Genomic DNA, 25259 nt, shown 5'->3' on the forward strand with positions numbered 1-25259 from the left:
GTTATTTCTCAGCAGTGAAGATAAAACCATTTTCTCCACCTTTTTTTAGGAATCCGTGTTTTCAAAAGTACTATCACATGAGAAATACAGAAATTGCCTGGATATAAACCTGCAGGTTCATCCTGCTTCATTTCAGCTGGATTTAACAAAGTCAATAGGCTCAGTGAAGCAGCATGCCTCTCACTATGACAAGACATGTAGAAAACCTGTTTTCCCTTCATGCTGAATTAAGCTGTTTCAACCTCTATACCTGGGTTCAGTTAGAATCATCACATGATGACATAAGCCTAAAGGGTTTCAGTGTGGTGAATTAGAAACATCAGAAGGGAAGGTGTGTCTGCGGCTCCGCCCCAGGCGGGTCTCAGGAGCTCGTCCCTGAGACCCTGTGAATCTGAAGCCTTCCGGAGACTCCTGCCACCGCAGCCTGCACCACTGACACCAGTTGAGTCTCAAGGAGCTGTCAGCGGCTGTCTTGGCTGTTGATAGTGCCAGAGCAGGTGACCTGTGAGAAACCTCGAAGATGCTGTGACGCCCATGTCCGCAGCCTGCACACACTTCTGTCTGGATGGTGTCTGAGGGAGGGTGTCTGAGGGCGGGTGAACTTGCCCTTCTCTGCCTCCTCAGTTGCCTGGAAATGCCTCTCATTGGACCACTCTTAGAACTAGAAAACAAAGGGGGATCTGGTTCTAGAAAAATGTACCTTCTGGCTTCCCTGCACTGCAAAGGACACTACACAGAGGAGACAGTGACACTGCGGTGACGGACAACCCAGCGAAGTGGTGAAACGCTGACAGATGGAAAGAGTCAACTATGTCAAGGAGAAAGCCTTGGATTTTCCTTCTCGTCTATTAGAGTTGGCGGGAAAAAAAATAAGCAGTTCTGTTTCTCTATTGGTAAACAAGTCCATTTTCCTAACCAGGACAAAGTGCAGAACAAGCAGCTTTCAAAATAAAAAAGTCTTTTTTCATTGTAAATCTGTCTAAATCAGTACTCAAAACAAATTTTTTTGTGTGTATTTTACTTTTTTAAATTTTAATTTTTTAATTGAAGCTTTACAGAATTGGACGTGAGTCTCAGTGAACTCTGGGAGTTGGTGATGGACACGGAGGCCTGGCGTGCTGCGATTCATGGGGTCACAAAGAGTTGGACACGACTGAGCGATCTGATCTGATCTGATCTTACAGAATTGTGCTGGTTTCCGCCAACATCCAATATGAATCAGCCATAGATATACACAGAATCCCCTCCCTCTTGAATTTACTATTTTTTATTTATTTATTTATTTTGAATTTACTATTTTTTAACAAAAGCAGTGACGACACTGAAGAAGATCCCATTTCAGCCTCTTCAAGGTACAGTGCTCTCAGTGAACAACACAAACACAACTGCTGGGCATCCAGTGTGCTCAGGGGGCTCAAAGCACACTAAAAGGAATGATGTGTCATTTGATAAGGAAACTTCTTTAGCTTGAGACTCGGTTCAACTCAAACAGATTCAGATATGTTGACAGTCATGAAAGTAAGCATGGCCTTTCAAAGAGATTCTAAAATTCACCTAAAAGGAAACTTTGTTAAGAATTTTAAATATTTGAATACTGTACCATTTTTCATTTTATTTTTTTCTCTCTTTGTATTCCAAATATTTTGTGTAAAATTTTCTCTTAAGTTAATAAATTTCTTAAAAAGAGTACAAACCACTCAGGCTCCTGCTTTCAATGATCTGTGTCCCAGTCAAAATAATTTATAAAATATATTTTAAATTAAGGTGCTTAAACTCATGTCTCCCAAAGTAAGTGCTTTTGCTGTTATTGGGAACTCAGCAAGAAATAAACAGAAGTAGATGCATTTGCCTGTATGAGAATAAACACTTTATCCAGTATAATCACAGCAGAAAATTGAGCTGATCTGTGGCAGCCATAAATAGTCCTAAGAGATTGGCTTATTACACTTCTCTGTGCACTTACAGAGAAGGATCACATTCCAGCAGGCCTGATGGGCTTGCACTGCCTTCAGAATAGGCAGAATTTGTACGAATTCTCCTGCCTCCATCACCCAACCTGTTCAATAAAGCAATCTCATGTAGGTGAACACAGTCTTGACGTTTCTGATCATTCACTCACAAAACAGTTTTCTACAGGTTCTTCTTGTGTTTTGGTAACAAGCAAAACAGCTTCTACCTGTTAGCAGCAAAAGAGGGCCAAAATAAAAACTCTGAGTGAGTTGGTACTCCAGCAAGATGCAAAATGGTAGCCATGTGGTTACACTTCTGTTGAGATTTCAGGTAGTACAGTGGAAAAAGTGTGAGGTAAGTATCAAGTCCCGCAGAAGCAGAATTCTCTTGAAATAAAACTCTCCAGGCACTTTTAAAATCATCTTTATTTTGCTTGCAAAGATACAATTTACTTAGTTACTTAATATTTTATTTGTTCCCATCTGAAGTCTCATAGCTTGCCATGTAAAACATTGCCTTCACTATCAAATCGCTATGTAAGAACATTATAAAATACTAACTATAAAGATGATCTTCTTTATAGTATTCAGATTAGTGCATTAAAACAACATTGATTTAAAAAGGCAAGTGAATTAACTGGCAAACATCCAATTCATTTGCTAATGCAGGATGGTACAAAATGATATGCAAAGGAAACCCAGAATTTTAAATGTTAGGTATCCAAAAACAATAACTGTGGGAAAGTTATTTCCCCAAAGTAATCTTGACCCAAGGACACAAATGTAATCATTATTCTATAGGACAAAAGGGAAGGTAATTAATTTTCCATCATAACAGCTGTGGAGATACACAACAGAATAAGTTTGGGGTCTTTAGAATTCTAACACAATAGGTACCGATTTGTCATACTCTTCCTCCAGATCACATTAAACATTTATACTGACAACACAGTTCCTTGTAAAGGAATGTCAGGCTCAGCAGAATCTATGTAAAAACAACCTATCCTTAGCATTTTACCAGGCAATCTACAACAAATGCTTACTATCTACACATCAGGAGTGAAAGATATACTAGGAAGTTATTCACTGACTTCACTGAGAATCAACAAGGGTCTTGAGAGAAAAACAAAGATAAAAGTTAAATAGACAACTTATGTTGCTGTGAACCACGAAAACAACAAAATACCAAACACAAACATATATGTTACTTTTTAAAGTTACTGACAATGTTTCCTCTGCTGGCACAAATCAAAATTATATTGAAGATCTGTAATTAACACAAACATGGGTGCATGTTACATTGTGATGGGAAGATGCACACAGAAAACGTGGGAAGATGCACACACACACCTTTAGATTTACTAATTTCCAAAAGCTAAGTCAATAGGATAAATAAATTATAAATGAAAGGCAGATACAATGTGGGCAGAACAGTTATTAGATTGAAAAGCATGAATGTTATGCCAGCAGTGATATATAGGAAAACTTTTAGCATTAGAAAATATAAGATTTAATCCAAAGAAAACTTTCTTCCAAATAAAAATAACAGAGTACGGGAACCATCCTTTAGGCAACTGCTTTAAAATAATATAATAAAAAAAACCCACCATGATTAAAGGAATCTTCCTACATAATTTACATAATGTAGTGCAGTAGTGTGCTCCTTTGTCATCTTAGCCTTTCACTCCCCATATGATGAGACCGATAATTACAACTCCAATAACAAGGATAAAAATGATGATGCAGAGGGTTTTTCTGGATTTGCGCTGCAGATGCAAAAACAAAAAACATGTTTACAGATGTAAGGAGCATCTCGATGGCAAGTGAAAATCATTTGGTTCTTTTCTAGAGTAAACTCAATGGTAATTTCTCGCCTCAAATTTGGGGCTATATTTTTTTTTCTTTTCAACACATATAGTACTATGCTTTCACAATATATTCTTGAATTAATGGTATTAATTCAGGGGGTAATTACTCAACTTTTGTTGGTGCTTTTTCTAGATGTGAGGTTGGGAAAGATACAGAGAAATAAAAATTAAGAGAGTTTACCTATATGTGAAAACACAAAACAGCTTAAAGACATCAATTTTTAAACTTTTATCAAAAAACTGCTCTTCAAAATGAGTTCTCTGACCATATCAGCAAATATTTGACAATGTTTCCTAAAATTTACTTGTTTCCCAAATCATTCTCATCCCTAAATATGAATGGAAACTGCATTCAGAATTTCAACATGCAAATAAATTTTTAAAAAGAGCTAAAAATAATTAAAAAACACTCATTTAAATTATAAAGGTTGAGCTTCGCTCCATTCTTCATTCCTGGCCCAGCTGTAGATTTCTATATTTCTTTAATGGCTTGTCCATCTCACAACAACATCCAGGAATCTTTTTTCTTACAAAGTAGAAAAGTCTGTAAATTTGCCTTGGGTCAACCAGAAGTAACGTAAAATTTACCAAAAAGATATGTTTCTGACTCAATTTTTCTTAAAAACTATTATTACTGTTTAGTATTCCATGTGGCCATCTAATTTTTCAACAAAATACTACTCTTCATATATTAAACACAGTTCGTTTCAATTCCATCATGCCCGTGTATTTCCCCCAGACTCTACCTGGTTACTGCAGACCCATGTGTAATGTGCCTTCATCAACAATGACAACTGTTCCACTGGAGAATTTTTTATTTTCCCTGGGGCACCATCTCCAGGGGTGGCAAGACTCTGGGGTGCTATGGTGATGAGAACATTTTCCACCTTGCTTTATGTTCTTAATCCATCACCACACTGTATCTTGCAGAGGCATCATTTAATATCAAGGCTGCCAAGTGGGACTACTGGGAAACTGCTCTCTTCCCAGCCCCTGTGCTGCATGGCTCTTTTCTCATCCCTCCAGGTCCTGTGAGAGCTCCTTGGACAGTAAGGAGATCAAACCAGTGAATCCTAAGGGGAATCAACCCTGAATATTCACTGGGACTGATGCTAAAGCTCCAATACTTTGGACACCTGACGCAAAGAGCCAACTTACTGCAAAAGACCCTGATGGTGGCAAAACTTGAAGGCAGGAGAAAGGGGTGACAGAGGATGAGATGGTTGGATGGCATCATTGATTCAAGCAAACTCTAGGAGATGGGGAAAGAGGGAAGCTTGGTGTGCTGCAGTCCATGGGATCGCAAAGAGTTGGATACAACTGAGCGACTGAACAAGAGTAACAAGCAGGTTCTGTGGGATTAACGGGTGGGGGGCGCAGTTCTAGCTCTGAAGGTTTAGCTTGGGAAGATGTGTTCCTTTTTCCCCAGAGCAGCTGTAGGTTTTCCTTCCACAAGGAAGAGGAAAAGTAAAATTTGGGGATATATCTACATCTCCCTAAAATTCAAAAGCAAAATGAAATGACATGGATCCTAGTCACTCTATCTGAGCAGATTTAACAGCTGGCGGTTACAGATTACTCTAGGGGTATGTGTGTGTGTTCAACTATTTATGAATGATAGGATATCTTCAGTCTACCATGCGGTGACATTAACTCTGCTGAGCTACATGTACAGTGGAAGTAAGAAATAGATTTAAGGGACTAGATCTGATACATCGAGTGCCTGATGAACTATGGACAGAGATTCGTAACATTGTACAGGAGACAGGGGTCAAGACCATCCCCATGGAAAAGAAATGCAAAAAAGCAAAATGGCTGTCTGGGGAGGCCTTACAAATAGCTGTGAAAAGAAGAGAAGTGAAAAGCAAAGGAGAAAAGGAAAGATATCAACATCTGAATACAGAGTTCCAAAGAATAGCAAGAAGAGATTAGAAAGCCTTCCTCAGCGATCAATGCAAAGAGATAGAGGAAAACAACAGAATGGGAAAGACTAGAGATCTCTTCAAGAAAATTAGAGATACCAAGGGAACATGTCATGCAAAGATGGACTTGATAAAGGGCAGAAATGGTATGGACCTAACAGAAGCAGAAGATATTAAGAAGAGGTGGCAAGAATACACAGAAGAACTGTACAAAAAAGATCTTCATGGCCAAGATAATCATGACAGTGTGATCACTCACCTAGAGCCAGACATCCTGGAATGTCAAGTCATATGGACCTTAGAAAGAAAGCATCACTACAAACAAAGCTAGTGGAGGTGATGGAATTCCAGTTGAGCTATTGCAAATCCTGAAAGATGATGCTGTGAAAGTGCTGCACTCAATATGCCAGCAAGTTTGGAAAACTCAGCAGTAGCCACAGGACTGGAAAAGGTCAGTTTTCATTCCAATCCCAAAGAAAGGCAATGCCAAAGAATGCTCAAACTACTGCACAATTGCACTCATCTCACACACTAGTAAAGTAATGCTCAAAATTCTCCAAGCCAGGCTTCAGCAATACGTGAACCATGAACTTCCTGATGTTCAAGCTGGTTTTAGAAAAGGCAGAGGAACCAGAGATCAAATTGCCAACATCCGCTGGATCATGGAAAAAGCAAGAGAGTTCCAGAAAAACATCTATTTCTGCTTTATTTTCTATGCCAAAGCCTTTGACTGTGTGGATCACAATAAACGGTGGAAAATTCTTCAAGAGATGGGAATACCAGACCACCTAACCTGCCTCTTGAGAAACCTATATGCAGGTCAGGAAGCAACAGTTAGAACTGGACATGGAACAACAGAGTGGTTCCAACTAGGAAAAGGAGTACGTTAAGGCTGTATATTGTCACCCTGCTTATTTAACTTCTATGCAGAGTACATCATGAGAAACGCTGGGCTGGAAGAAGCACAAGCTGGAATCAAGATTGCCGGGAGAAATATCAATAACCTCAGATATGCAGATGACACCACCCTTATGGCAGAAAGTGAAGAGGAACTCAAAAGCCTCTTGATGAAAATGAAAGAGGAGAGTGAAAAAGTTGGCTTAAAGCTCAATATTCAGAAAATGAAGATCATGGCATCTGGTCCCATCACTTCATGGGAAACAGATGGGGAAACAGTGCAAACAGTGTCAGACTTTATTTTTGGGGGCTCCAAAATCACTGCAGATGGTGATTGCAGCCATGAAATTAAAAGAAACTTATTCCTTGGAAGGAAAGTTATGATCAACCTAGATAGCATATTCAAAAGCAGAGACATTACTTTGCCAACAAAGGTCCGTCTAGTCAAGGCTATGGTTTTTCCAGTGGTCATGTATGGATGTGAGAGTTGGACTGTGAAGAAAGTTAAGCGCCAAAGAATTGATGCTTTTGAACTGTGGTGTTGGAGAAGACTCTTGAGAGTCCCTTGGACTGCAAGGACATCCAACCAGTCCATTCTGAAGGAGATCAGTCCTGGGTGTCCTTTGGAAGGAATGATGCTGAAGCTGAAACTCCAGTACTTTGGCCACCTCATGCGAAGAGTTGACTCACTGGAAAAGACTCTGATTCTGGGAGGGATTGGGGGCAGGAGGAGAACGGGATGACAGAGGATGAGATGGCTGGATGGCATCACCGACTCGATGGACGTGAGTTTGAGTGACCTCCGGGAGCTGGTGATGGACAGGGATGCTTGGCGTGCTGCGATTCATGGGGTCACAAGGAGTAAGACACGACTGAGTGACTGAACTGAACTACCAGAACAGAGCTGCATGTCTGAATCTCATGCATGAAGACAGTAAACATGAGTTACTCTGCTGGTGAGCAGAACTGGCTGTATAACTCAGCATCCTCTATCCAGCTTCATTGTTCCTGACATGCTATTGAATGTGTACTGATTCGTCCAGTGAGAAAACTGCACTAAAACTAAAGGGAACTTCTGAGATCAGTGAGAAAAGTGAAAAGTGATTAAAAAGGCCTAGGATGGTGACACAATATCTTATAGGATATTTTAGAAATTTTATAGGAAATTTTATAGGAAAGTGTAGAAATTTTATAGAAATTTTATAGGAAAGTGACAATTTCTGAGAAAATAATTATGAACAACTACATCAATGAATAACGAACCTTTAAAAGGGAAATAAAACACTAGGGTGGTATTTAGGGGTTCCCAAAGAGAACTTATCTCTGTTAAACATCAAAGATTTACATACTAAATGATACAGTTCACGGTTCTAATATTTGTAGTCTTCTGTATATATTTATATTTGACTCATATGTATGGATTTCCTATACTAACTTGATTCACTTTAGGGATCACTTCATTCCTGGTGAAGGGTCTGCTGAATGCTGACCAAATACCCAGCAGTCAAGGACACTCCAAGCTAATAAAATTTCCACAGAACCTGAGACATCTTTCTGGGACAAGGATCTTAGCCTCTTTAGTCCAAAGTATCACATACCAAAAAGAAAGGCAGAAAGGAACTGCAAGAAATGGAGGGAAATCGCTATCAAACAGGTTTCTGTTTTGAAATGTGAAAATGACATTGGAGACCAGAAGCTGCCAGAAAAGACTGGAGTTGTCTACTGCTCCTCTCAAGACTCTAAATGCTAAACTGCTCATTCCTGTGGGCACAACACTTGTTCAACCCTGAGAACAGACAGGCTAAACCCCGTTTTAATGGACTGGCATATTTCTGGCCTGTCTTCCATGGGATTTTAAATTTTAACGTCTCCAGCCACATGATTACACACACACACACACACACACACACACACTTAAGAGTCTACGTTATAGGACAGCTTAGCACAGTTGATATTACCTGATAGTCTGCCGCCCTTGACAGCTGCTGGTTTGCTTGCTGGACGTGCACCTCAGCATTTTCCACGTTGGCTTCTATGCTATCTTTAAAATAAAACACACACAAAAAAATGTTAAACAGGTGCTGATGTGCTAGTAATACAGCTGCACTAATCACCTAATTTTATTCATGGTTAAGATTAAATACATTCATTATTCAAAGGTTTACATGTGTACAGCTGAATTTTCTTTTAGCAATTATATTTCTCAGGTGCCTCAAACAATACAGAAACAATGTGAAGAAAATGAACTTGATTATCTTCATTACAGCGTACTCCAGTTCTACCTGGTAAATCCCAAAAGTACTGTCACTGAGTTTGCATTCTGTGGTGGCCAACTCAGTACCAAGCAAAGCATTCTGAACTTTGGTTCAGGGGATACAGGGAGACCTGAAAACCGTCATCTGCTCAGTGGCCAGCATCAACCTCCTTCTGTGCCGGAAACCCAGGCTCCCTGAGAGTCCCCACAGGCTTCTCAAGGGGTGACAGGTTCCCTTCCTCCCCTCCTCCACTGAGGGTAGAACGTCCTACATCTGTAGGACGGATGACTGCTGTCTCCTCCTCCACCCTGCCGACTTTCAGAGCTCACGCCTACCTCTCTCACTCCGCAGTGCAGCAGGCATCCTGAGATGTCTTTCTTCTTTTTCCTTGAATGTTTTACTCCCTGCTCCACTGATGTTCTCTTCAATGCTTCTACTATTATCCATATTGGTGATCTCAATGTCCAACTGCTGACCCTCAAATACCCAGGCCTCTCAATTCTTTGAACACAGATTTTTTTCATCAACTTTGCCTGTGATGCTTTCTGAGCCATCTATTTCCATGGTCATGTTCCAAACCTGTCATTACCAGCAACTGCAGCTTCTCTATAATCTCCGTTCCAGGTCTCACTCTCTGATGACCACCTGCTACCTTGAGAGTTCTCTCCTTCTGAGACCCCAGCTTTAGTGATCCTACCCCTTTGTCATGGCCCCTTAAATACTTCATGTCCTCACTTCCCTCTTCCTTACCTTTTACTCCATGGACAGTCATTTGCCACTGCTTTCTTGCACTCATCGTCAGCCCTCTTCCCCCCTACTGCAGTCACACTTAGGTGACAAAACCCCAACCTATCCTGTGCAACTGTATGGGGTACAAAAAAGTCATCGGGGCTGACTTATTTCACTTTAAATTCTTGACTGCAGAGCACTCTTGCCCCATCTCCCCAGCTCCTGAAAGATTAAGTCACACTTTCTCCTCTAACTTCCCATGCCTCCTCACTCACTGTCATTCTCCACCAGGGGCCCTATTTCTAGATCACTGAGACAACAGGAACAATCAGAAGACACTTCCACAATCTCCTGACCCTACCCACTAACACATGCAACCATCTCTGTGCTCAGACTTCTCTCCCATGGTTGTGGGGGACCCATCTGTGCTCAGCGAGAGCCAACCCCTCCGTGCGTGCATTTTATCCCAATTCCTGCTGCTTAGCTCAATGACCTCAGGCCAGCAGTTGCTTCCCTCTCACTATCAACACTTCTTTCTCATCAATCCTATTGCTGTTATCTTAAACACAAACCAACCCTCAAATCTCTCATTGATGCCACATCCACTGGCAGTTAGGACCTCACTGACAGAAAAAGCAATCTCCATTTGCTGTCTCCGGTCACTCTCCTCCCAGCCTCTTTGGAACCTACTTTATCATGCTTTTACCTGCACTATTTTACCAGCACAGCTCTCATCTGAGGTCATCTATGCCCTACATGTTGTTGAATTCAGCAGTCAACTCTTAATCCTCAGCTTACCTAACCCAACAGCAGCATCAGAGAGAGCAGATGGGTCATCACCCTGAAATGCTTCCTCCACACCATCCTAAAACTGTACACTCACGTGGTTTTCACCGGTTATTCTTTCTTGGTCATTTTTGTTGGTTCCTCCTTGGCTTTCTAGCCTCTAAATCAGAGATTGACAAACTTTTTCTTTGTGCCAGATAATAAATACTTTAAGCTTTGCAGTTCATTCTTATGGTTTCTGTCATAAACTCGACTATGCCTCTGTTGTACAAAATCTGCTGTAGATAACACATAAATGAATGGATACAGTTTGCTGACTGTGCTCTAAATATTTATAAATCCTTAGAACCTCCTCTTGCTCAGTCGTGTCACACTCTTTGTGACCCCAAGGACTGTAGCCTGCCAGTCTCCTTTGTCCATGGAATTCTCTAGGCAAGAATACTGGAGTGGGTTGTCATTCCCTTCTTCAGGTGATCTTCCCAACCCAGGGATCAAACCCAGGTCTCTTACATTGCAGGCAGACTCTTTACTGAACCACCAGGGAAGCCCCTCTCTTCTCTATCTCAACTTATTTCCCAGGTGATCTTACCTAATCTCATGGCTTTAAATATCATCTATGTGCAGATAATACCCAGATTTAAGACCCCAGTCCAGACACTTCCACTTTACCTCACGTTCGCAACCTCTGTTCTCACCTCCCCTTTACCTCATGTTCTCAACCTCTGTTCTTAACCCAACAGTCCAAGTGAGTCTCTTAAAACCTAAGTCAGATGATTACGCCCTTCTGCTCACATCTTCCTGTGGCTTCTCCTCTATTAATACAAAAACTGTTCTTATGATGGCTCAGCGGCCTATGTGATCTGGTCCCCTGTGACTTTGGACACTGCCTCCATCCTCCTTGTGCTCACTCCATTCACTTAAAATGTCAGGCATGCTTCTGCCAGAGGCCAGGGCACCTGCTATTCCCTCTGCGTGGACCCTCTTCTCCCGCTGGCTTCTTACTTCCATGAAGTCCTCACTGAAATGTCACCTGCCCTTACTGACTCCACACTGAAAAGCAGCACCTTCCCCACTACCTGCAGTCCCACCCCAATCTGGCCTTATTCTCCCTATAAGCACTTATCAACACTTACTTTTCTTTCTGTTGTAATTGTCTCTCTCCTCCAATTAGATTATAATATCTTTTATTTGTTGTTTAATTTCAGCTGAATCCTCAATGCCTAGATTTATGCCTGAATGTAGTCGGCACTCAATAAATATTTATTGGATGAATGAATGGTTTCTTAAGTTTTACCCTGTGATCTACTGGGACTACAGAAGAGGATAAGAATAGAAAAATAATAATTAAACTATAGGTCCAAGTATTTAAACTACACCAAATTCAGAAAACATATTAAATATATCTTTAGTATACTCACAAATATCTTCATACTTAAAAATGATAAAGAAGATCAGAATCGTGATCAACGCTCATAATTATATCCTATATGAATTACGATTACATTTAAAATTTAAAGGAAGTCTTACAGAGTTTTTAAAAAAGAATTAAAAAAAAATTCTCAGTAACTAAGTAATACTACTACATTAATATGCTAAAAAGGTTATGAGAATGAATGTTTAGGCAAATGGCTACTTATCCCCTCTACTTGAGAAGAGAGGACAGTGTGCACATTATGAAAAGACATTTTCCCCAAAGTCTTGGTGTGATGAGAATTAAAATGGGATAAGACAGAAACCAGAGGTCCTGGGAATGAGCTAGGATGATGTTACATGGAACCTTCCATGATGTCAGTAGCAGCAGAACCTGATTAAATTTGGGACTTCTTAAATACATGAAATCGGTCATTTCAACCAGTAGGAGCCAAAAATGAGATCTGTTTTCGATAATGCCAAGGGTGGTGCTTTGTCTGTTGCAGACACGGTGGTTTTGACTCCAGGAGGACCCGACTAGAGAAAAGGAGGAAGTTAACTCTGAGAAGTTACACACAGAAACTGCATGTGGCCCACTTCCACCTCATGACACTTCACATGTAGGCCTTACCTATTACATCTCCTTGCTCATGAATCATCATTCCCAAATCTTTAAATATTTCATTAATATCCATAATATCAGCCTAAGAGAAAAAAAGTACGTATTATTGTAATCAGAAATTCAGTCCCCAATCCACAAAGGGGGAAAATTTTTACAAAACCCAAACCATTACTCATACCTAGGTGAGCATGCATCTGGACTTAATAACATACATTTTGGGCACATGAGAAAACTATTTGACTATAGGCAATCCCAAGTAAGTAGACTTTGAATTAACAGTAACCATTTCTCTAAAACAAGTTTGTAATGTTAAAAATATCAAGTGATTTGGAATGGAAATGAACGATCTATGTAATAGAGAAGGATGGTGCGTTATTAAATTTACACCATGCAGTTTGATTAGTCTTGTTATCACAAGCAGTATTTCCTCAAAAACACTGAAAATATTCTAGTAAAAATTTATGTGTCAATTTGACACTTAAGACTGTGCTGGGTCTTTGTTGTGGCAAGTGGGCTTAATTTCCTCACAGTATGTGAGATCTTAGTTCTCTGACGAGAGACTGAACCTACGTTCCCTGCATTGGAAGGTGGATTCTTTTTTTTTTTTTGGAAGGTGGATTCTTAACCACTGGACTACCAGGGAAGTCTCTCAATTTGACACTTTAAAAGAATAAAACATGAGGTGTAAATTCAAATTCTCAAATTAATAAACTTGAATATGCAATGTAATAGTGATGGGTAAATAAGTTATAAATTTAATTTTCTTTAATATATAACTATTATTTTGCCTGATTAAAGAGTAATATGTAAATACTTTATTCAGGAAGAGTGGGGTGATTTACACATTCATCCTAGAACTTAGTTTTCTCATCTGTAAAATGGGGAGTGACAGTGACACAGTTAAGTTACTTTTATGAAAACTAAATGAGACAACACAAACAATTTATCATATAGTGCTTGGTGGATGGAATCCATCAATAAATGGTAGCTACTGTTAGCTATTATCAGGCCACTTTCCAGGGAACAGGTACATTCCCTATGAACTAAGGCTATTAACCTTTTAGCCCTTTTCAATATCCTACATGTACTAAAGGGAAATAAAATACGTTTAAAGCCCTTGGAAGAAATCTTATTCATGCAGGTGTGATGTGTACTATGTGCCATGGAAGCCATCCAGACCCTCTGAACAGAACTTTATCACTAGACTGATATTCTTCTCAATGCTCAGGTGCCTTGAGATGACTTAACAGAATTTAAAAAAAAAAAAAGAAAGAAAATTTGGATGGAGCGAAGTATATTTTTGCATCCTAGCACCATTTCTAAAGAGATTACTCTTTTTAAAAGCAATGATTCTAACTTATATGAGAAATGCCACCGAACTGATATTTATTTAGTTTTCTTTCTTGACCCGTCTCCCAGCATCACCGAAGCATCTTGAGAAGAAACTCACTAAGTGAGACAGTGCAGTTCTACAATGCAAAGCTTACTTCGAGTTGTCTGATAGAAGACTCTCTCTCCTGAATAAGGCGCAGGTCGTCCTCTGTAATTTCTTCATCCTGCAACTGAGCTTGAGGCTGAGTTTGGCTATTAAAAAGAAAGGAATATGTAAAAAAAGAAAAACCAGTATGGAAACAAGGGGGCTTCCTTCTTATTACAGAAATACTTATTGAATAGAACATTTTTGCTTCAAAGTCACAGAATTGCTGACTTAAATTCTAAAAGTATAACAGAAATGTTAACCAAATTTTATTCATTTTCATTTCAATGATTTTTTTTGGAGTTATTAATTAATTATCAGAAGCTATTACATCTGGCAAGTGAGTATTTCTTCTTGGTTGACTTAAACCTCACACATGGGAATAATCTATATCAAAAATAATCTTAATCAAAAATTAAGTCAATAATATTTATCTGGATAAATAACTAAAAGTATTATTACTATACTGGACTATTTTTATTTATTTTATAATAATTATTTAAAAATTTTTCAAATGTATTGTTTTCTATTTATAAATAACTTAGGAATCATGATATAATATACTGAAAACTAATTTTGCCCAAGACCATGATGTAAAAAACAAATATGAAAAATTATCTTTTACTCTGTATACTGTTTTATACTTCTTACCTTTCCCAGGATACAAGATTCCTTTCTTTTGAGCTCTCCTCAGGAAAACCACCCTGAATAATTTAGTAACAGAATGGATTGAGACGGCACAAAGGAAAAGTACACAGCATTCATATTTTCCTTTAGGATAATTTAAACTGATTTATGTAGACACTGGAGTATAGGTTTAAGAAAAGAGAAAAGTTCTTGTTCTAATATCTTAAGTCAATTACTTCAAGTAATAATAAAACTATACCCTAAGCTGACATGGAAGCAATTCATTAAGTATTCTCAAGAGCCAAATAATGAATATTATTTGATTAAAACAGAATGTAGCTTTGGAACCTCTACATTAAGGAACAAGGAAACACTTATGATAGTTTCCAGGGAGATTTAAAATTAAATCAAAATTCCACTCTAACTTATTCTTCCATTTATCTTCTCCAGGTCTAAGTTCATGTTTAATATTCACACAATATATTCACTCTGTTCATTTCAAATCATCTTCATATAACCCAGGAGTAAAGAGTCTTCTACTCCAGCAGGAATACAAAGTAACAGCCTCAGGTGCAAATCAGGATTTGATTCCTAATCTTCTCTGACAGAATGTTTCCGTATTTTTACATAATCTGTAATCTTTTGTTCCATGACATGGACAGAATAACCACAAATGACAAGCAAAGTCGCTCAGTCGTGTCCGACTCTTTGCGACCCCATGGACTGTAGTCTACCAGGCTCCTCTGTCCACGGGATTTTCCAGGCAAGAATACTGGAGTGGGGTGCCACTTCCTTCTCCAGGAGATCTTCCCAACCCAGGGATTGAACCTGGGTCTCCCGCATTGTAGGCAGACGCTTTACCATCTGAGCCACCAATAATACGCAATTATCATCCTTGTAAAAACTGAGCAGAAAACTCCTGAAAATAAATATTCAACACCGATTTCCAAGATATTCACAGGACTTTAAGACTCAAAAAACATGCCATGTAGTTTTTTTACATGATCCCTGGGGAATACCGTGTTCATTTTTACAATGCTGCTTTAAATACTTACAGATACTCTGGAGCTGGCTCTTACTCGAGCAACAAATTCTTTCTCTCTCTCGGCAGCCTGCCTCTGCACCTTCTGAAAGTTTGTTAGCGATGCTGTGAATTCAGCCACTAAGCGATCCTTCTGTATTTTCCTTTGACGCTAGAGGAGAGGTGGGGAAAAGAAACCTGCTAGAATCAAGCTGTGAAGTTCTACAGAATTTGCAAAAGCTATTTTGCTAGTAGCTGGCTCTTTATTTAATTTTGAAAATTTCACTCACTCTATTACAGAGCCTTATTGATTAACACTCAATAACATTTTGCTCAAGTTGCTAATGTGTTCGAACACTGTGCATATTTATCTTGAGGCAAAGGCCCATAATGTTGGATTTTTCAACTCAAGTTTTCATCCTAAAAACTAGGCCACGCTTTTGAAGTAATTCCTCTTCTTCTTTATTTTAATGGAAATAAAACCTTTGATTCACCTAAGTAATAACTTCCACTAAGTAAGCAGGGTAATAAAAACATGTGCCCCTAGGAAACCTCACATCTTGAATGAGCATGCATGTTGCATGAAGTCAGTCCTGGAAGGCCAGGAAACAATTAGTCAGGAAGCATTTTCTGAGCACTTACTTAATTATGGGTCAGGACAACTGCATGGAAATAATTTTTGCTTTACTGAACCACAGGATACTACCTGGGCAATTAAATACAGTTTTGTGTTCTCTGAACTAATCTCAAATAGATTTTTCCACCCTTGATTTCCTTTCTAGTACAACAGTTCAAAGATCCTACAAGGCTTTGATTCATTTCACATTCAGTACATCAACAGTGTGTCTTAAAGCTTCATACCTGGTCACTGGGGGTGGTGGGCAGAGATCCAAACTCTTTAATGTACTTATCTGTTTCTTTGGCAAGCTGGTTTGTATACTGCTGCTTCTGCTGGCTAAAGTGAGAAAACACACATCACAGTCAAAGAACTAAGGTATTTCTTGAAGCTATAACTGTGCCACTTGATTCAACCCTGATGAACAGTTTTAGAAAAATCACTCTTTTTAGAGACTGGCTCAAATTTTCTCTATGAAAACAAAGTTCTCAGGTTCTATAAATATTGAGTAAATACTATGTGGAAGGTGCTTTACTCACATATGGAGATAACCAAGCTTTGAGAAATAAACATCAGCAGCTATTTAGAAAAGATGACTAAAGCCAACGCAAGATTGTAAAATGTCTGATGTTTGAGATCTGGGGGATGTGGGAGCCTTAAAACTCTGTCTAGTTCTCAGGGTACAGCCAGCCTCTCTTATTTCTCTACCTGAGTATTTATATCCTATAGATACTTTAGTAAAAAAAAAAAAAAAGAGCAGAAGTTACAATGAATAATAGTACAAATTTACTATTATTTATGTTAACCATAGGAAAAAAAGATGATAGCACTTCTCTGTAAAAAAAAACCGAACACAGTGAAAGAGGTTAACTAGCTTATAAAGTGAAAAGTAAGATCTATAACTAAAGAAGTTGACATTTTAAAAAAGCTTGTATTCACGTGATGTTTCACAGGTCACAACATCAGTACCTCTCATATATATTATCTCTCATTTTATTTGTTTTTTATTTTTTTTTTTTTTTTTTTTTTTTTTTTTTTAAAAAAATTAATTTATTTTTATTGAACAATAATTGCTTTACAGAATTTTGCTGTTTTCTGTCAAACCTTAACACGAATCAGCCATAGGTATACATATATCCCCTCCCTTTTGAACCTCCCCCCCCATCTCCCTCATCTCACCCCTCTAGGTTGATACAGAGCCCCTGTTTGAGTTTCCTGTGTATTGGTCACACTTTGGGTCCTTTAAAATAATGAGAAACTATATGATAATATCGGAGAAGGCAATGGCAACCCACTCCAGTACTCTTGCCTGGAAAATCCTATGGACCTGGAGGAGCCTGATGGGCTGCAGTCCATGCAGTCACGAAGAATCAGACATGACTGAATGACTTCACTTTCACTTTTCACTTTCATGCGTTGGAGAAGGAAATGGCAACCCACTCCAGTGTTCTTGCCTGGAGAATCCCAGGGACGGGGGAGCCTGGTGGGCTGCCGTCTATGGGGGTCGCACAGAGTCGGACACGACTGAAGCAACTTAGCAGCAGCAGCATATGATAATATCTTTTAGTATATAGATATCTATATTTGACTGATGAGGAATTATATTGCACTTATATATGTTTACCAAATGCCCTATCTTTATACATCTTTTATAAATCTTTATGAAAATATAATTAAAATTATAAAAAGAAGACTTTAATGATGTCTACATATTCAGAATCTCCACTCTTAACCTTAGCAAAATATTGTTAACTATTAAGAATTATGGCTTCTGTTCTACTTTATTTTAATAAATGATGGTTTATTATTTAGATTTGGGACATGTTTATCCCTCTGATATCTATCCACTGCAGAAAAATGCAATATAAATTATAAGACAACTGTAAATTCCTCAAACTGTACTTCACAAAAAATATGAATTATTATTACCTATCTTTTAATTTCTTCCTTTTTGCAACTTTTCCTTCTGTAGCCAATGTTTGGCATTTCATTTACTACATATATACTACTTGAAATTTGTAGCTGGCAATAGTGCTAAATTAACATATAAAATGATTCAGGTTTAGAACAATGTTGGGCAAACCATCAAACCCCAAACAGAAATGTTTTCCTTATAAGTAAAATGGAAATAGTTCTTTTGATCTATCTAGCTCACTGCGATTTTGTAAGGTACAGATGAGAAAAGGTGTAAAAACACACTGTAAAATCTGTAACACCACAAAGTATTGTTGCTGTTGTTCTACAGCATATTAATTTACTCAAATATGTAAGTACATTACTTGATTATATCTTTTATTTTTTAAACAGAGGCTAATGCTTTCTGAAATTCAAGGATGTAAAGATAAACTTTTGGGGAGCATAGTTCATACTGGATGTGCAATGAAATCCAAGTGAAATAAATAAAAATCATCACAGGGACTGTTAGCTATGAGAAGTGACTCACACAAGGGGAAGCTTAGAGTACTGTTTTTCTAAAGCCATCAAAAACAACCTATTAAAAAGTATTAGGTAACCAAAGAAATTCTGCTTTGATAGAGAAAGCCAGATCTCTAAAATAAAGGAAAAGAGCTGCCCACTTTGGACAGGGAAAAACTTACACAAAATCTGAGTACAAATGAGGCAGCAGAAAAACCTTATTAATTTTTCATTGTTTTCTCCAATAAATATAACACTGCTGCTGCTGCTGCTGCTAAGTCGCTTCAGTCGTGTCCGACTCTGTGCGACCCCATAGACGGCAGCCCACCAGGCTCTGCCATCCCTGGGATTCTCCAGGCAAGAACACTGGAGTGGGTTGCCATTGCCTTCTCCAATGCATGAAAGTGAAAAGTGAAAGTGAAGTCACTCAGTCTCATCCAACTCGTAGCGACCCCATGGACTACAGCCTACCAGGCTCCTCCATCCATGGGATTTTCCAGGCAAGAGTACTGGAATGGGGTGCCATTGCCTTCTCCGAAATATAACACTACACACTATCAAATGAACATAACAATAGGTGGTTCCCCTCTTTATTTATTTTCTTTTGATGTTTAACTAAATACTTACAGCTGTTGCCTCAATTCAGGTGAATCTTGAGGTGTTCCAAGTTGATTCAGAGTCCTCTGTATTTCCGCAGCTATTATGATAGAAAGTAAATGTATAGTAATTATTACAAATGTTAGGCCATTAGAAATTAACACAAGCAATGGGACAGCTAGAAAAAGACAGGAAAAACAAAGAGATAAATATAGAAAATATTAGTTGAGAAAAAAAATCAATGACTTATTCAAACATAATTAGTGACAATGTATTGTGTGGGTACCTTAACGTGTGAAACTGTAACTATGATCCAAAAATGTTATCTTCTTCCCTATTCCATCAGCACATTTGGTACAATGGCACATGGACTGTCATGTAAATTCTACTGGCACAAAAATTGTGAGGAAAATATGATTCACTGGGATATAAAGTGAATGAATTATGGTTAATAAACGAAGGAGGAATAACAAAATTAGAATAACCATTTTTCAACTGTCTACGTAATAAGTAATTCAAGCAAGAATCAAAGGATGCTAAAACCATGAGAATACTCACATGACCTCAAATTATCATCACATACATGTCATTAACTTGGGCTAACTTTATAGAGGATTAATCTGTTGCTTGAAACAAATGACCAAATTTAGGATCACCAGTCGTACAAACTAGCATTATGAGCCTCCTGACACGATGCAACCAGAAAGTCACAAAATGACCTATGTATTTTTCTTGCCAAAATATTTAACTGGAATCTATGTGCAACTGAGCACACATCACACACAATCATGAGAAAGAAATCAGACCAATATAGATTATGTGATAATCTTCACAACAACTGATCTGTACTTCTTAAAATATCAATGTCACAAAAGAAAAAAAAAATATGTAAAAGCAGGAAAGCTTTCTAAATTAAAAACACAAAATACTTTCTAAATTAAAAACATAAAATACTAAAACACCCAGTATACAATTTTTTACTGTCTTTTGATTCAGGAAAAAAGAAAAAAACCTACAAAAACTATTTTTAAAAAGTTATAGAGACAACTAGAGAAACTTGAATTGAATCTGGAGAGAGAAAGACTAAACAAAAATTGAAAAATGTCAGCAACTGGTGAACCCAGGTAAAGTGTATATAAAAAGATCACTGTACTATACTTCTACTCTTCTGTAGGTTTTAAATATTTCATGCTAAGTTCACCATTCAGAAGTCTACCACTGTAATAATAGTAATTTTTTAAAAAGGCTCTTTACAAAGGGGAAGGTTCTCGTTTTATGTATTTATGTACACAAATAAAATGGCAAGCAGAGATAAGTTGAAAATCCATCTCAAAGTAAAGCACTTTCACATTTCCAAGAACTAGGGAAAAATGATCCAACCCATCCATTCTTTTTCATTTAAAAGAAGTCATTTATTTATATAGCTTAAATGCTTTTAAAAAAGTCATTGTTTATTTATGGGATCAAGGGAATGATTGTATTCCAAAACACAGGATTACTTTTGTTCACTCAGGATGATGTAATGAATACTGCTTTCAAGTCAAAGATGGAAAATATAAATACTGGAGAGGAAATATATAGCAACTGTTAACCACTCAGCTAGTTACAAAGGAATTTCTTTTTGTTTTTTGGGGGGGTAATAGACATTTTCCTTTGTAAGGTGAGAAACTTTGCTGTTTTAAACTTATGGCTGCTTTGTACAATAAGTTATATATTTCCTTCTCAACCTCAGCAGATTCTTCTAGGCTACCTCTATCCTAAAAAATAGAAAACAAGAGGAGTATGCTTTCAGCTGGATGGGGTGGGCGGCAAGCCTTCCACGTCTTATCTTAGGGTTGTACACCCTCTTTATCACTGTACAATTCAGGTGTTAAGATTATTGAGCCTTTCCTCCTCCAGGACACTACACAAGTCCAGTACACTCCTTACATGTGCTTTTAAAATCTGCCAAGTGAGAAGCCACATGTTCTCTTAGGTGCCTTGGAAGCATGGAAGTATGCCAGCAGACAGAAGATAAATTAATGCAGAAACCTGTTTCCTTGGTGAAGAATCTTGGCCCATTGATCCGTATGGATCACTGATACACTCCTGCAGAGTAAATGACAAATTGCTTTTCTTTGCAGCCTCAAAAACAAATGGGAAAATACGGCTTAGTGAGACTTTTTATGTGGCTCCAATCCATTCTACTGAATGCCCTAAAAGGTTGCTGGCTTTGGCTTCAACTCCCCAACAGAAAAGGCTATCCTTCTAGTTCAAGTGGTGGCACAAGCAGTTCTACAACTTGGCTTCAATGACCTGCTTGATCCAATGGTAACTCCAGAACCTGTGGAATTTCAGGGTTTTGTATAATAAACTAGTGGCAAGGTCCACTAGGAAAAAAAACAACAGAAGTCCCTTAGATTCATTGAGCAAAATGATGCTCTTTGTCAAGCCAATATTACCCTTTTGTGGAATAGTTCTAGTCTTACTACTGATTCTCGGCTAAAAAGTAAACAGTGATATACTAGGTGACCCAATGACTGGAGCTGCCTGCTACATATTAGGTGTTATGTTATCTTGTTGACAGGTTCTTGCTTGGTGGCTCAGACAGTAAAGAATCTGCCTGCAATGCCAGAGACCTGGGTTCGACTCCTGGGTCAGGAAGATCCCCTGGAGGAAGACATGGCTACCCACTCCAGTATTTTCGCCTAGAGAATTCCAAGGACAGAGGAGCGTGGTGGGTTACAGTCTGTGGGGTTGCAAACAGTCAGGCACGACTGAGTGACAAACACTTTCACTGTCTTGTTGATGTATCTCTTTCTAGATTTTGTATGTTAGTCAACCTGTCTCTCACTCCAACTTCTGCAGTACTTGTTCAATGGAATAAACAACCAGGAATGGTTTAAGAATGAAAAACTACATACAGGCTTGCCAACATGGGCTTCCCCTTCCTCAGATTAACATGATTACTGACAATGCCATGTACCAGTTTGCAGCCAACAGCAATCAAAAGTAAATATACAATATGGCACCATTCTTGGGGGTTATGAGCCCGTCACCCAGCGGCAAGACGATTAGAGCCCTTCCATCTTGGTGGAGGTGGAATTTTATATTGACTGAAAGAGCAGCACTATGGATTTTATACTGCTTCTTCTACTGCCCTCCCCCCATGATCCCACCGGCTTCTGAATCCATGTATCAATCACAATCATTCTACCCACCAGTGCTCCTGATGAAGATACTCAATTTAACAGAGGGGGGAAAAAAAAAAAAATATATATATATAACACAGCTTCCAAAGACCAAGAATTCCTTGGTCTGCCAGTACTCCTTTATCTGGAAGCTGCTGGATTTCTAGAATGTCTAATGGCCTTTTGAAGACCCAATTATGATGTCATCTGAGAGACAGTATCTTGGGAAGCTGAAATGCAATCCCACAGGACCTTTATGCTCGCAAAGACCCACCATTCTCTGATGCTGCTTCACCCATATCCACAAAAAAAAAAAAAAACCTCAGATTTAGGACCTAAAGTGCGAAAGTGAAGAGAAATAGTTCACATTTACATCTAATTACCCATTTGCAAACTTTCTTCCATCCCTTGAAATGATTGAGAGACAATATTCAAGTAAGGAGTGTAACCTGAGTGGAAGCTGAGACTACATGGGGCCACTTGGGGCCAGCGTAGCCCAATGTCCACTGAGGTCATTATCAAGGGGAAGTAAAAGTGTGCCCAGGGCAAAGTCAGAGGGAGACGTGTAAACAAACCTTGGGAAATGAGCTGGAGGGAACTAGCTAATACTGCCGTCTTCAATCAGAAAAGTTAGTATGATCTAACACGTAAACAGGAGCAACAAGGATCCGGGTTTGAAAGTCTGGGTTACTCCACAGCCGAGGTACAAAAAGAAGGTAAAAGGAACATGGAATAGCCATCCAGGAGAAAAGGACTAATAGAAACCGCAGCCTTGTTTCCAGCCACTAAGCGGCAGACTACAGCACGTGCCAATATTCTGTTCCTTGCTCTGTAATGTAGATATTTTAACTATTTGTTTCCTTCCCTATCTCTATTCTCCACTGTTTTATAGGGGCATGTTGTTAGCAGTTACACTGAAACTCTGGTCCACAGACTAAGGAAATACTGTGACCCCCCATCTTGCTAAATCAGAGGAGGCATAGACTGGAAATCACCAAACAGACCTGGCACTGGAAGCAGGAAACAGACGTGTCTTGGTTCCACCTGGCAGTGGAGATGGGAGAGGAGTTGGGGTTGTATGAGCAATAGCAGTACCATGCTAAATGGGGCTCTTTAACTTTTTCAAGCTTAAATATGAAAAAAAAGGAGAAATCTGTTCAGTATAGAAAACAAAAGAGATGAATTATAATGGATATTTTTGGCCATCTGATACCCTAAATTCTTATGACATTGGATCTTCTTGGTTTATAGTATCACCACTGGGAAGTATCATTACAGAACCAGTCCTGAGGGGGAACAAACTGAACAGTTTAGTCACAAAACCATTCTGAGTCCTTGAGCATTGCTGACCTCCATTATGAGTAATGCAGGTGATTAATAATGACAGAGTCCCAGCAACAATCACAAGAAAAGAAAGACCCGACTCACAGAACTAGCTTGCTGCTAAGTCACTTCAGTCGTGTCCCACTCTGTGCGACCCCATAGACGGCAGCCCACCAGGCTCCACCGTCCCTGGGATTCTCCAGGCAAGAACACTGGAGTGGGTTGCCATTTCCTTCTCCAATGCATGAAAGGGAAGAGTGAAAGTGAAGTCGTTCAGTCGTGTCCGACTCTTAGCGACCCCATGGACTGCAGCCTACCAGGCTCCTCCATCCATGGGATTTTCCAGGCAAGAGTACTGGAGTGGGGTGCCATTGCCTTCTCTGAAAACTAGCTTAGCTACTTATACTTAAATCTAGACTGACTTAATGCTATTGAGGTTCCATAAATACCAAAGTTGCTTACAAGTCAAAGGCTTTAGCTGACAACTTTCTTTTCACTCTAAAACAATAATTTGAATAACATAGTATCTCATAAAATGAAGTTTCTTAGAAAGGCAACCATTCAGCTTTGCCTAATAGAGTGCATTTAATTAACTGAGTGCTCGATGTTTTTCATGAATGCAAATGTAAAATAAGGCCTCCTACACTCAAGCAGTATGCAATCTAGAAAAGGAGGGGAAAAAAGTATCAATACATAGTATAAATGCTCTCATAATGTTTCAAACAAGGACCTATGTATAGGCATTCTACTGAAGGACAATCCAAAAAGCCTTAATGGAGGAGGCATTTGTATTATTTTTGAAGTGCAAGATACCAGACACTTTACTTTGGAGATTCGAACCTCCATATTGTACTTAAGACATAACTTGATGTTCAGATTATCAACTGGTTCCCCCAACCACAAGGGTAAATAAACTCCTAAAGGAAAGAACTAGGCATTCACTGTTCATTACCAGATCTCATTATCAGGGTCTCTTGACACTCAATGAATATTTTTAAACTGAGGTACAAAACAGCATCAGAAAGACTGAATCTTATATAATAAGTCTTATGTATTTCTAAAACACAAGGCATATATAAGAAAAAAGTTAAGAGTATGTCCCTTTATTATTTATTCATTCAACATGGTCTGGGTACCTACTATCTACCAGGATTTCTGGACATCGACAATCATTCCTGCTTCTTTAATCTGTACAGCTCTAAACTTGAGGAGCAGGCTTCCTAGGTGCTACATTGGTGAAGGATTCACCTGCCAATGCAGGAGATGCACAAAATGCAGGTTTGATCCCCAGGTGGGGAAGATCCCCTGGAGGAGAAAATGGCAACAGGCTCCATTATTCTTGTCTGGAAAATTCCATGGGCAGAGGAGCCTGGCAAGCTACAGTCTATGGGGTTGCAAAGAGTCAGACACAACTGAGTGACTAAGCACACAAACTTGAGGAACAAGTGAAGGTATCATCTGATTGGGTGATGAAGAGCCTATGGAAACACACATCTGAAGTTACTGAATCAAATTTAGGAGAAACATTATATGGTATTAGTTCAATTTTATTACACACATGAAGTTGAAAACCAG

The 25259-nt window shown here is 38.8% G+C and overlaps 1 protein-coding gene across 1 annotated transcript in view; it reads right to left on the minus strand.

Annotated features, from left to right (window-relative positions):
* Nucleotides 1-2357: 2357 nt before the first annotated feature.
* STX7 (syntaxin 7) overlaps nt 2358-25259 on the minus strand; it is a 56686-nt gene continuing 33784 nt past the window's right edge. The window contains exons 3-10 of the mRNA XM_005904402.2: nt 19222-19291; nt 16425-16518; nt 15598-15735; nt 14567-14619; nt 13926-14022; nt 12448-12520; nt 8595-8677; nt 2358-3715 (exon numbers count right to left, since the gene is read on the minus strand). Coding sequence (XP_005904464.1) covers nt 3623-3715; nt 8595-8677; nt 12448-12520; nt 13926-14022; nt 14567-14619; nt 15598-15735; nt 16425-16518; nt 19222-19291 — 701 coding nt within the window. The 3' untranslated portion in view covers nt 2358-3622. The remainder of the gene's footprint in view (nt 3716-8594; nt 8678-12447; nt 12521-13925; nt 14023-14566; nt 14620-15597; nt 15736-16424; nt 16519-19221; nt 19292-25259) is intronic.

Source organism: Bos mutus, chromosome 9 (assembly GCF_027580195.1).
Source record: "Bos mutus isolate GX-2022 chromosome 9, NWIPB_WYAK_1.1, whole genome shotgun sequence".
Classification (NCBI taxonomy): Eukaryota; Metazoa; Chordata; class Mammalia; order Artiodactyla; family Bovidae; genus Bos; species Bos mutus.